Raw genomic sequence first — 14,292 nt, forward strand, 5'->3', positions numbered from 1 at the left:
TAAATACACTATCCTAAAGAGGAACATTATGTATCCAGAAGCTACAGTAAACTGTTTCTCTTATCAAGGTCTCTGTGATTTCTGTAATGTGATAGTTAGGCTTTTTTATTCAACAGCATTTACTGAATACCTACTCTGCCTTAGGCACTAGAAACCCAAAGATAAAATGGACAATTTCTGACCTTAAATATCTCACAATCTAGCGGTAAGAACAGACAAGAAGATCTGCAAGTTTAACACAGAAGGAATGCCACGTATTGACATTGAGAGCAGTTCGTCCAAGGTCTTATGGGAGGATAGAGAAAAATAATGAGGTGGAACCCAGAACACAGCACGGAGGAGTTGTTAGATACGACGAGGAAGGGAAATGAGCTGGATAATAAGGGCACCTTGGAAGTATTTAAAGACATCAAAGATGTAATTCAAGTTTTTCTGTAAATACTTATAAATTCATCCTCAGTTCACCTTATCCTTCTTTTTGCAATTGATAATTTTGGTCCACCTATTTGTATCTCAACAAGTTGCTTGAATGGATTGATGTTGTAAAAATGTAAGTACTTTACTCATTATTGCTTGCATTTTACAAAAGTACAAACACATGGTGATGATTTAGCTGCCTGGTTTTACAACCATGATCTTACAATGTCATATTCTATATAATTTACTTTGCACTAGATTGGTATTTCATTTTTGTACCAAAAGAGGAAAATTTATAGTTCATAAAATAGTTTCATGTCATGTTAAAAGTTTTAAGATGTTCTTTCACTCATTTTTATCTCACTGCTAAAGCACTAATTTCCTTGGGAATTTATATTCTCATATTTATTGAATTCAAAAACATTGATTAGAAGTGCTGATGTGAAGAAGGAGAATTCTCCTTGATATTTGAGTTCATGGCTTGATTGTTTTAAATTAGCCTCAAAGGTGAAGGTGCTCCTTCAGGTGTTTGTGCTTGAGTTAAGAAAGCTCCTGGGTGAAAATTTTCAGGTTCTGGTGGCATTTAACTGGAATTAAGGTCAAATATTTTCAGATTTGATGTTGTCTGATGAAACTGTCAAGCACAGTTCTGTCATTCTACACCTGAGCACACTGAGACACACATAACTCAAGTAATTTGACCAAGAAAATACAATTACAGTGATAAATTGCAATATAACCACACACTCGAAAAAGTCTTCCACTTAGTCTAAGTGAATTTAGTTACAAGAACTGATGGAAGTGTTGTGCCTTCTTTGGGGGACATTAAAAATGGTTAATTTTTTAAAAATGCATATTAAACACTTGTATGACTCTACTTTCACTTCTGGCATATGCAGTTTGCTTGCCACTGTACTAAATAAATCAAATAGAAGGAAACACATTTATTTAGAACTTCCTTAGAATTGAAGGTTTAAATAAATTGAAATGCATGCAATAAAAGAGAAGGGAATGCATATGTAGACAAAAACTTTCAACAGAACTAATACAAAAATAAGAGATGTAGCTTTTTTTGAGTTTTGTTTTTTTTTAAGTGCCGTGTTCTCTCTCTTCTCTTCACATTTCTGGTTATAAAGGCAGTTATATTCTAATTCTCTTGTTTTCATGGTTGTTGGGTTGATGTTAGACCTTCCTTTAGCAGTCTCAGTTCTTAAGGGAAATGAGAGAAAACCCAGTTATTTGAGTTCTTCAGTTCCGCTTTTTTATTTTTGTTGGGAGGCATACCCCTGGAGAGGGCCATTCAACCTTCACACCTCTTTATTCTCTCTTTTTTAAACATTTCTATTGAAAGCTTATAATATATTTTTTAAATGTTCTTCCTTGGTTGGTGTGAAAAATATGCATTGCATTATGAGAGTCTGGATTGGACAGCCACTTTAATTGAAATCTCCTTTACATGGCTGTGGACTTATCTTTGTTGTTTGTTTTGAATTTTTTAAAAGACTTAATTTTTTTGTAGCAATTTATGTTCCCAGGACTTGTCTTGTTTGAGTTAATAAAAATAAAAAGAATAAAAGGAACTAACATATACTGAGTACTGATGTGCTGAGCTGTGATGTGCCTTACGTACATTCTCCCACTTCATAGAGGTATCGCTTGGATTAAATAGGAGAATATGCACACCTAGCACTGCACTATGCACCTTGTCACCCTAAGCACAGAGCACAGTACTTTCTGCATGGTAGAATTCTCACTGAAAGTTGAATTGAATGACACTCAATAATAAATACTCACTGTTACAGTAAGAAATTAAGAAATCATTTCTACATTAGAAGAATAAATACAACCCTAAGGCATTAATTTGCTAATTATTCTTCCCCATGAAGAATATAATCTGGTAATCAATCTTATATATCTTATATGCTATACAAACATTTCCAATTTTCATATATTATTAAACTTAACCTCTGTGATATTCAGGTAACATTAAAATGGGAAAATGCAATAATATCATGAATAACCCTTTGACATAATATGGTGAACTAAGTGAAATATGATGAGTTACTTTTATTTGGAAAAACACAATGTTACTGTATTTCGACTCAAGGGTATTAACATTTTTAGTATTAGCATTAATTTGTTTTCTTTTAATCATGTAATTATTACATTTATTTTCCTTAGTAAAATGGAAAAACATCCCAATTGCCTAATGATGTGTTCTTAGGGTCTTAATGTGTAATATCATTAGGTTTCTGGTTTTCAGCTGGTAAAAATTTATGAAGGCAGTATTTGTTTATCTTGGGAGAATTTTGCTTATGCATTTTAAAGATATATTTACCATTTTCCTCAGGTGATTTGTACCAATATTTGTCCTATGGTATCATAGCAATTAAAGTTTTTCACTTTGCAATCTTATGCAGTCCAGATAGATTTAGTCTGTTTTTCCAAAAACATTAATAGACTACCTGCTGTATGTTTTCTCAAAAAACATTTTCTGTTCTTCAACTTTGGAAGAATGTGTTTATATAGAGAAAGTGTATGAATCAATATGAGATGTGTTTTATACTTTTCAAAAATATTGACTTGAACTTTGATGCTAAGCATTCTCAAGAGGCAGCTTTGTTGTGTTATTTGTTTTAATATTTAAGCAAATAAAAATAGCTATTTGTGATACTAACTATAGTATTTCTAAGAAAACATCCGAGCTTCATGCCCTCTTTTGTAATTCTGCCTCATCCTCTTTATCCACATGAAATATTAAATTAAAATGTTAGCAGTTGGCTAGATCTTCCGTAGAATAATGCAATGAAGAGACAGCTTTGATAGTTATTTTTATTCCAATATGTGAAGAAAATTGATAATAACAAAAAACTAACATTTGAATTTCATACTTTACAGTGGCTTTCAAATATATTTTCTTTGAATTTGGCTTTTACAACTCTCTCGTTGGTAGTTATTAACTCAATTTAAAGGGTTTGTAGGAGTTTTAAAGATTTGTAGGAGTGAGGCAAGTCCAAGTTCATGTAGTTAGGAGAGCCACAAATTAAACTTGAGAGCTCTGATCACAAGCCTTGTTATAGTTCCACTGCACTTTCCATGATTGGATGCCATGAAATGAGAAAAATAAAGTAGAATAAGCACTTCTAAAGTAATTTAAATTACAAGATATTTAAACCTTTCTCTTTTAGTATGTGTACTGAAATTATCAACCTTTCCTGTTTAAAGAGATTTTTTGAGTGTGACAAGGAGAGATAATAACCTAAAGGAGTCCTTCAAATTGGTCACCTTGGAAATGATAGAGAAATGAATTGAGACTGTTTTTTCAACATATGAATCCTTTCCTTTGTTCACAGCTGCAAACATTTTTTGAGACATTCCTGAGGGCCAGTTCATCTCTTCAGGCTTTTGATAATATGAAGGAAGCAATTAGCAAACTTTTGCTAGCAGCCGAAGTATTCAGTGAAACATCTACTCGGGGACCAAAGACCTTCAATAGGTAAAAACAAATTTTAATTAAAAAGGAAAAAGAAAAACTTATCTTCTAAAAATTGGTGGTGAAAATATATTTTAATTATCACCAGTAAGTGGTACTTGGAAAATTTTATGTCAATATACAAAGATGATGTTCTAAACATATGTGACTTAATTTGTAGATTTTAAAACTTCAGAACATGTTACAGACTTGTTAGTATCTATATAGTCACAAGAAATAAAGCACAAGTTTTTAAAATTAATTTTTAAATTGCAGTTTTTTGTTCAAACTCAGCTATTTCTATTATATATACTTAGTATTGACTAGGTATAATTTTACTTAATGAACTTATGAATAATAAATTTTTGTTCTCAAATATCCCATTGATTTCATAATGCAAGGATGGAAACAAAGACCTTTATTAAAAATATTCAATAACTCCTATCCCTATATCTCAGTTACTTGATTATAATTTATTGATTTTATCTTAAGGAAATATTAAATCTAGTATGTAAAAAAAGGGACGGCACCTCAATTTAAACTTTACTATATTTTGTATATTAATAAGTGCCTAGCATGTAGGACTAGGAGAGTTTTCTTCTCCATGTTAAGGTTTTTATGAAATAACTTCATTGTTTGGATTAATGTGTTATGAATTCTTAGGTACATTTTGTTTTCTGTAATGAATAAAACAGGATCAAAATTCAAGAATTAATTCCATGTAATTTTAGATTATCCAAGCCACTGCTCTTTTTAATTAGCACAGATATTGAAATTTAACTATAGTAATTATTAATATGATACCAAATAATGGAGTCAATGTAGCAAAGAGAATATAGTTTTATGTTACTTTTTGTTTTTATTTTAGATGCAGATTATGTTTTCAACTTTTAACTTTTGACATTGGTTATGGCAGTTTCAGATACCCTGTAGTGCTCCAGGTCAGTATATCAAAGGACTCATGAATGGTATAAGCTTCCACCTTTTGGTGAAGGGTATGTATGCGTGTGTGTTGCTTCACTCATAGTAACCAATCAATAAATAGCAACTGCATCAAAATCACCATAGACTTACATTCAATGTGGTTCACTGAATTATCTAGAATGTGGAAAATCTATGTGTTCCAATTCCCACTATGTGTTCCTGTAAAACACATGAATTTTTCTATGACTAAAGAACTGTTTATGAAATAAGTGTGGTATAAAGCCACATATATGTTAAGGGAGAGAAGTAGATATGTAGATAATAGAAAATAGCAGATTATCCAGTGTATGCTTATGGTGTTATAAAAAATTTAACCTTTATATATAAGGATTTAGTTTAAAATTATTCTATATTTTAATTTGAAAAGCCATGGGAGTTTTGAATTTTTGTTTGTTCTAGTGTAAATATGTGTAAATTGAAAAGTATTTCTTGTACACTGTGATTCTTTTCCTTCCTCTCCAATTAAATACACCATTCAGATCATCTCCCTCATAATTTTTTTTCTAAAATAGCCCCTAGTGGCAAAAAGATAGGAAAACAATTGATTTAATTAGTCTATAGAAAGCTGTACTTTGGGATATGAGTGGGAAGAAGGGAAGAGGAACAAAATAAAGTTATGTATAACAAGAATTCAATTTCCTATAGCATCTATTTGTTTTCAAATAATTATACAGGTAAACCACTTACATTATATGTGGCTCAGATATTTGGTTGAATAGTTCTAAAATGTATCCATAAAATTTTGAAACTTTATGAATTGACATATTTTAATAGTTGTTTATTTATTATTTTGCATACATATCTAATAGTTTATATTATGATTTTTTCAATTTATTGTTCAGAAAAAATATTATATATTATCTTTCATGAATGTAAATTCTTTCATGAATATAAATTCATCTTTCATGAATGTAAATTCTCCAACCATAAAAGGTATCAAGATAAGCTAATATGATTTTATAATACATTAGTTTTTTTAATACTGTACATTAAAGAATTATATCTTTAAATTGTATTTTTGAAGAACATTACTCACATTTATAAAGCTGTTGCCCTCCAAAAAGACCACTAGATGTCAGTTCTGATCTACAATCCAACAGGAAATAAATCATGTCTTAGAAGTAATCCCACTGCATTAAAAGTAAGTCAATGAAAAGTATTTGCTGTGCTTTTACTCTTTCAAAGGTACATGAGCATTTAAATTTTCAAGATAATGATAATATGGATTTTGAGGACCAAAATACAGAAGAATTCCTTTTAAAAGATACTTTCAATTTTCTCTTCTCTAATGAATTACCGCTTTCTGGGTTTTCTGAGATATTTCAGAGACTTTATAGATCAGATGTGTTTAAGGTAAGTGCATATTTGTGTACTGATAAATATTTTTTCAAGTCATTCTTTAGAAGTTACCATTTTCCTTATTGTTCAATTAAGCAACTTGGTAATTCATTTGAAATTAATTGGTATCTCTTGTATTATATTTCTTAATTTTTTTCTGACTTGAGGACCAATATTATTTTTATGTCAACTAAGTTTGTGACTGATTATGATGAAATTATGAATTGAAAATGAAGTAAAACAGTTCATAGTTTCATAAAGAATGTGGATATTATGAATAATATATATTCTAGATTACTTTCAAAAGAATATTAAGACTCTTTGGAGGCAGTCTAGAAGAGCAGGGAATGCTTCAAATTGACACCAGAAAACTTGAGTTATGAACTTATTTTTTTAAGCATCCACATCTATTAACATGTTGGGTATATATTGATGAATAGAGTGTAGTGCTTCAGAGTAGCATTGGTTAATTTTTATTGCATGCTAGCATCTCCCCAACCTCACTACCAAAGCATCATTGAGCTATGTCATCCAGGTCCTCCTTATCAAATATGAAGTTTTCTTATATTCAGATAGCATTGTGACAAGTTGAAGTTGCTATGTATTACTTGGCATTAATTAGCTGAGATGTTTATTCAGAGTCCAAAATTTGATTGGTTTATGAAATGGGAGGCCATTGGGCTGAACATAATTTGACTTTTTAACAATTGCTCAAGTTTTCTTTTTCCCCTAACATAGGGTGAAAACGATCAAAAGGAACTAAATCAATGTCTGTCTTTAGAGGAAATCAACTCGATATTCACTTTCATAAAGGAACTTGGGAGTCTGGGACAATTCCAACTGGTAAAACAAAAGTGACATTTGATTCCTCTTTATTACTGAGGTCATATATTGGCCATAAGCTATTTGCTTTTGACTTCAAACTAGATGAAGATATTTCTTTGAGAAATAGAAATCTTTGTAAGCTTCTTTCCTCTTTTCAGAGATGTGATAGTAAGATGAGCAAGATCTGTATGCTTTAAGAGTTTGCAAACAATACATGACTTATTAAAGGTAAAAGGATATGGGATTAGCATAGGTGGCAGGATTTGAAAATTCTCAAGGGGAAAATATCAACATTTTTCTAAAGAAGTTTTGCTTTGAGATTTGGAACATTTACATGCAATCAAAGTTTATTTTTGCTTATTATATACCCTTTTTGTTTGTGGAAAATCAAAAATAATTGAATATAACAATATTTTAGAAAACTACCTAAATCTTAATTAGTTATAACTCCATAGCAGATTTCAAAGAAAGAAAATGTAATTATAATAACTTTTATTGATTCCAACCTTGAAAGAAGGCATTTGTTTTCCATGTATTTTCTTGGGTTCTGTTAATTTATTGGTTAATATGAGAAGATAATTTATTGCATAAGAATGTGCATGCTCAGTACTTGCTTTATTTACAATTCTGCTACTTATATAGGCTATAATGAATTTATTTTTCCACCTAAGTTTTCTTCATAGGAATGTCTCTTCAAAATAGCATTTTTAAGGCCCATTAATAATGTATTATTAATCTCATATTTGTCTCAAGCATTTTTTAACTTTAAAAATATCTATTTTTATATAACATATGCTACTTATATAACTTTAGCCAATTTACTAAGTTAATTAATGAATGTTTGACACTTGTTTTTATAATTTGATTCCATATTTTTGAAGGGTTCAAATTAAGCTTATTTCCCCAAAGAAAATTTAATTGACACATAATCATTTTAATGAATTTAAATATATTTAATAGTAGGTTTCAAATTCTCAGCAGTTTGGCTCAATATTGTAGAAAGTTAATCAAAGCCTGGCTTCATCCTTTAGTAATTTGTAACTTAAGATATCATAAATGTTGAGGACATCTATCAGCACAATTTGAGGATGAACTAAAGAATTATTTTGCAGAAGACAAAACCCCAATTTCTTGACTCTCAGAGTAGAAAGAGGATAACCACAGGTTTTCATGTGTGTGAGATAATATTCCTCACCCTGACATAATACTCTTATAGCCCAAAAGGATTTTTCTTCTTCCTGCTGCCTGGTTCATTGTGTTATTCAGCTGTTTTCAGGTGTCTGTAGCAGGAAAGAGAAATCAATTTCTGTTGAAAGAAAACTCACCTCATTTGCAAATATCATCAACATATTTCTTTATAAAAAGTGGTATTTACCTTGACAACTGCACATAAAATTAAATTATGGTACTGACCAATAGGCATTTTAATAAATATCTGATATTTAAAATATTTGACTAGATATAAAACCTTTATTGGTAATATTATATTTTAATTTATTTTCCATAACTTAAGCTGATATCTTGCCTTTGAATATTTCTTCTCAGCTCTTCCCATCTGCTACTCCTGGGATTCAATCTTTGGTGCGTGAATTTTATGATATGGCCAATCTTATGGGAAAACCTGGCTCAGTCCTGACCCAGTACTGGTCTCTTTTAAATATATTTGAACAATTCCGGCTCATGAACATAAAGGCACAGCTACATCCACTGGAATGGTAAGATAGCCACAAATTTGAATTGCACAATCCAAAAAATCTCCAGTCTAAAGATTGGTTTCAAAAGGCTTTGCCTACATTAAAGAAAGCAACAAAAAGAAGTGTGTCCAAATTTTCATGCTCTGGAAAATGAATGTCTTTAAAGCATTGAAACCATAATGATTCTAGTGGTCTTCAAGCACTGTAACAAAAATATATTCAACAGTTTTTCAAACCAACAAGACTTGACTCCACTATAAAGAAATGTTTAAAATTAAAAGTCTCAGTCTCATTTCAATGTATGATACATACCATTGAATTTTTGGGATTATCTAACAGAAAGAATTAGGTGAGATTTGTTTTATGAACCATCAGTCAGAGTGGAAGCCCAATAAAGTTTCTTTATTCTGGGCAAAACCTGTACAAATATTATGTTTTTGTTGTATTTTTTTTATGTTAGAAGATAAATATGTTTTTCTTTTTTTAAAGAATACAGAATTTTCTTGGTAAAAGGAAAATGTTTGGGCTGGGATAAAAGTTTCCCATCTCCATCTTCATTCTAACCAGAGGCAGTAGGAGAGAACAGAAGGGAACTGGGACAGGTGAAACACTCATGTCTCTAGTAGTTGGTGAAAAGGGCCAGCACCTAAGGTTTTGTCTGCTTCTCTTTTATATGGACACCATTAAGGGGGTATTTGACTTTTCTACTGCCAGCAAAACAGAGGTAAACCTAGACCTCCCATGGAGATGAAAGGCTAAATGGCCCTGCCATAATCATTAATGTCTCTCCCAGGCTCCCTCAGGAATGGCTTCAGTTCTATCCACTTTTACTTCACTTCCTTCTGCCTCAGGAGACAGTGAAAACAGTTTTGTAATAAACTCTTTGTATAGTTAAAAAATATAAATATATTTGAAGAATTCTTAGGACATCTCCCAAGATCAGAACTCAACTTGATTGCCACAACTTTACGAAGTTAGCCTTATTTCCTCAATACCTGGAAGTAGTAGGCCTGGCAGAAGGTTTTGTTTGTTTGTTTGAAAATTAAATTTTAAATAATGTAGCTCAAAGCCACTTTGTTAGTACTTTGCACTCACTCAAATAATCTCAGATTGTCTCATTCATTATTATAGGTAGGCGAAGAGCAGATTTGATTTCCCAAGGAGCCTGTTTCAGTATTGTTTTTTTATCTTTGAGGAAGTTCCCTGGAGATATTAAAGCTTTGGAAAGTTTGTTCCCCAGCAAGGTTTTCTCAAGCTCCACATGTGCTGTAAGGTTAAGCAATCCACTGATCTTAAATTTAGAAGATTGAATTCCCTTCCCATAGGAAAATTTAGTAACGATCAGTTTTGAGTACAGTTAGAAAGAGTCAGGACTTTTTTGAAACATACAGGCTTGGATTAAAAAATCTCAACTTTAATGATGCTTTTCTAACTGTTATCTGGATGGATTTTGTATTCATTATATTCTAGCCTGTAATTTGTTTTTTTTTTTTTTTTTTTTGAGACAGAGTCTCGCTTTGTTGTCCAGGCTAGAGTGAGTGCCGTGGCGTCAGCCTAGCTCACAGCAACCTCAAACTCCTGGGCTCAAGCGATCCTACTGCCTCAGCCTCCCGAGTAGCTGGGACTACAGGCATGTGCCACGATGCCCGGCTAATTTTTTTTTTTATATATATCAGTTGGCCACTTAATTTCTTTGTATTTATAGTAGAGACGGGGTCTCACTCTTGCTCAGGCTGGTTTTGAACTCCTGACCTCGAGCAATCCGCCCGCCTTGGCCTCCCAGAGAGCTAGGATTACAGGCGTGAGCCACCGCGCCCGGCCTCTAGCCTGTAATTTGTATAAATTTATCATCTGTTGTCATTAAAAACGTGTCTGAAATGCAAAAAAAAAAAAAAAAATCCTAACTTTAGAATTTATTAAGACAAGGTTTTGACCCCTCTGAGATTCAGTTTCTTTATCTGTAAAATATAGATTATACTACCACCCACATATTATTTCAGGATGATCACGCAAAGTAACATTCATGTGTTGCATGGTGTCTGGTATGCTGTAGCTCAGGTAGGTAATAAATATCAGTATATGTTCCTTTCCATGTTTCTATGCCATTCAGAGATCACTTTAGCTTCTGTAGCAGGGACAATTTTTTTTTCTTTATAGGAAAAGCAAGATGAGTTTCAGAGACCTAACTTAACACTGAGACAAGTAAACTTTAGCTGTTTGTCAAGAAGCAATTAGTATATTGCTAATTTTCATTTTCTTTTCAAGAAAAAAATAATTCCAATTTCTTTAAGTTTACCAGTGAATGCATTTAATTATCATTCATGGCATATTGCAAGGGAGATGCATATTACACGCGTTTTCCAGATGAGGGAACTGAGGTACTAAGAAGATGGGTTGTTTGCTTAAGTTGCACAACTAATACAAATAGAATTGGGATGAGAACCCTGGGCTTTGTTATCATGGTTTAGTGTTTTCTTCCAGTACATCATGTGGACAAGGAGGTCAGCACTGCCCTTTTCTTCACAGTGGGCACCTCCAGTCTTTTCTGTAGAAAACGTCAATGTTATATACCTCCCCTACCTATGGCGTTCAATGACTTCATCTTGTTTTTAAATAAAGATCATCTGCTTGTATTAAAAGCAACAGAGTGAAGAAAGAGAAAGTCAGAAAAGCATGACAGAAGTAGGTAATGGCCATGTGTGTGCCCTGAGGTTCAAAATACAGAGATCTCAACAGAATTAGTATAAATCTGAAAAGAATGAAAATCTTAAAATCAATGTTTGTGTACCATGTACTGATTTTTACTGTACTGGAAATAAACTTTTATGTGTACTTTGCTCTAAGGAACTGCTTTCCATGAAAATCCACTTGGATTTGAAACAAATCATATTTTCACAAAAGTACACAGGAAATCACTGCAGGATGCCTTAACATAAAAAGTTTCTCATCCCATTAAGATAGCAATGTTTCCAAAATTCAGTTTATATACATTTTAGGGTTGTATCCTTGGCAAGATTTATCTGGCATAAAGACTTTTAAATATAAAACTGCAATAAAATAGTTACACTTTCCAATCTTGACAATATTTTCAATTCCTTGCTTCTTGATTTCCTATCTGATGTTTATAGTTTGAAGGAATCTAATATGCCTTTTTCATCTCTTCTCTATTATAGTGCCCAGCTATAATATAGTGCCCAGCTATAATATATATGGGGCAATAAATATTTATAAAATGTTATTTAACAAAGACAAATGTAATTATTAATAATTCTCAGAGCATCCCTGTGAGGTAAGGCAAGTATTGTTATTGCCATTTTGCTGGGGCGAAGATGAAGACTTGCACCAGCACGGGGAAGTTGTGTCAGGGGCTTACAGGCCATCATGCCTGGTATTTTTCATCTTCAATACCAGGAATTTTTCTGTCCACAATTTAGATTATTTTGGACCCAAATTTAAGGATTTAAAGGGTAATCTGGCAAACCATTTAGTTATACAACAGAGAAAATGAGGTGAACACACCAGAATATAACTCATTCTTACCATTCACTCCTGTTAATCAGAGTTCAAGGATGGAAGCCTTGGAAAAACATAGGTCATGGTCATTGTAGTACACTTATATTTCTTCAATTTAAATGTATTTTCTTCCCAGGCTGTGTCCAGAGTTTCCAAGGCTTCTTGCTACAAAGCTATGTAACTTCAGCCAAACAGATTCCAATGAGAATGTGTGTTCTTGAATCACATCTATTAGACCCAGGCTATCCAAGATTCTTCAGTTTTGGACTGAAGTTTGACTTTTTGCCCTGGTTTTCTTCAAATGTGCTTCTACTGATTAGAGATGATGAGATTTCCACCCACCTCATTTGAGGCTAGATTGCCATTTTTGAGAAATGAAATCCAGAAAGCGTTTCTTTGTGTTTATCAAAAAAACTGTGCCCATACAGAAGAAAAGATAGTGTGTTAGATGTAATTTCCATGTGTTTTGTTCATTTCATTAATCCAGAGTCATTTGGCATTGCATTTGCAGGAATTCTTTCACAGACAATGAGAACATTGAAAAACCACAAGTGCCATTTGACGCAATAGGAAATAAAAAAGGTAAAAGGGATATATTCCCACTTATTTCAACATAAAAATAAATATTGCCTGGCCAAGTAATTATATACAAAATGTTTAGCTTCATTAGCAACCAAAAATGAAAATTAAACAAAGAAATGCTATATTCTTTAAAATTTGGAAAGGTTTTTCTTCTTGGAGATAATAGAGCTTGGGGATCCAGTAATCCCACTACTGGGTATATATCCAAAGAATATGAAATTAGTATGTCAAAGAGGTATCTGTATTCCCACATTAACTGCAGCACTACACACAATAGCCAAGACATCAACCTAAGTGTCCATCAGTGGTTGAATGGAAAAAGCAAATGTGCTATATACACTAGGGAATACTATACATATACACAATGGAATACTATTTGACCATAAAAAAATAAAATCCTATCATTTGCAACAATATAGATAAACCTGGAGGATATTTTATTAAGTGAAGTAAACCAGACACAGAAACACAAATACTGTATGATTTCATTCATGTGGAAGCTAAAAATAAGTTGCTCTCATAGAAGTAGAGAGTGGTTACCAGTATTCTTTTCTCACAGAGAGTAGAATACTGTGTTTCCCCCAAAATAAGACCTACCCATAAAATAAGACCTACCCATAAAATAAGCTCTAGCAGGATTTGTAAGCATTTGCGCAATATAAGCCCTACCCTGAAAATAAGACCTAGTGATGGGCGTGGCTATGCAGTGTATATACATAACCCATGCATTTCGTCGTGGAGCAGTAAAGAAGAGGAGCAGCCCTTCTCATCTGCCCCATGAGAGCTCTATTACTTGACATGAGAGATTGGGGCCAATGGTTCTAAAGGAAATAGAGTTGCAAGAAATTCAGGATGGAATTCAGGGTTTGGAGAGTTATGATGATGCTCCAGAAGACGATTTAACTATATTTGAATAAATGTAGATTGTTGTACCGTACTTAAAAATAATAACACATCCCCTGAAAGTAAGCCTTAGGGTGTCTTCTTGAGGAAAAACAAATATAAGACCCTGTCTTATTTTTGGAGAAACACGGTAGTGGTTACTAGAGGATGGTGAGGGTAGGGGGTATCGGAGGAAGGGAGCGGTAGAGGTTGCTTATAGTTAGATAGGAGGAATAAATTCTGGCTTTCTAATACACAGTAGGGTGACTAATGTTAACAAGAGGATTTTGGATGATCTCACCACAAACAAACAATAAATGTTTGAGGTGATGGCTATGCCAATTACTCAGATTTGATCATTACACAAAGTATATATCTATATCAAAATATTACATTGTACCCTATAAATATGTACTGTTATTATGTGTCAATTAAAAGTAGAGTAAAACTTTAAAAAGAGATAGGAGAATTGGGGAGAGGGTAAGGAAATGAGTATTCTCATAGTACTGCTGATTGTATAAATTAAAACAACCTTTATTAAGGGGCCATTTAACAATATATTAGAAATGCTTTAAAGCTATTCTT

The 14,292-nt window shown here is 32.5% G+C and overlaps 1 protein-coding gene across 2 annotated transcripts in view; it reads left to right on the forward strand.

Annotated features, from left to right (window-relative positions):
• Positions 1-14,292, forward strand: part of CPED1 (cadherin like and PC-esterase domain containing 1) — a 267,036-nt gene that overhangs the window by 121,459 nt on the left and 131,285 nt on the right. For both annotated transcript variants that reach the window (XM_012757301.3, XM_012757302.3), the window contains exons 7-12: positions 3,771-3,913; positions 4,758-4,830; positions 6,059-6,226; positions 6,950-7,054; positions 8,582-8,751; positions 12,755-12,825. In XM_012757301.3, the coding sequence (XP_012612755.2) occupies positions 3,771-3,913; positions 4,758-4,830; positions 6,059-6,226; positions 6,950-7,054; positions 8,582-8,751; positions 12,755-12,825 (730 nt within the window). The remainder of the gene's footprint in view (positions 1-3,770; positions 3,914-4,757; positions 4,831-6,058; positions 6,227-6,949; positions 7,055-8,581; positions 8,752-12,754; positions 12,826-14,292) is intronic.

This window comes from Microcebus murinus, chromosome 9, assembly GCF_040939455.1.
Source record: "Microcebus murinus isolate Inina chromosome 9, M.murinus_Inina_mat1.0, whole genome shotgun sequence".
Lineage (NCBI taxonomy): Eukaryota > Metazoa > Chordata > Mammalia > Primates > Cheirogaleidae > Microcebus > Microcebus murinus.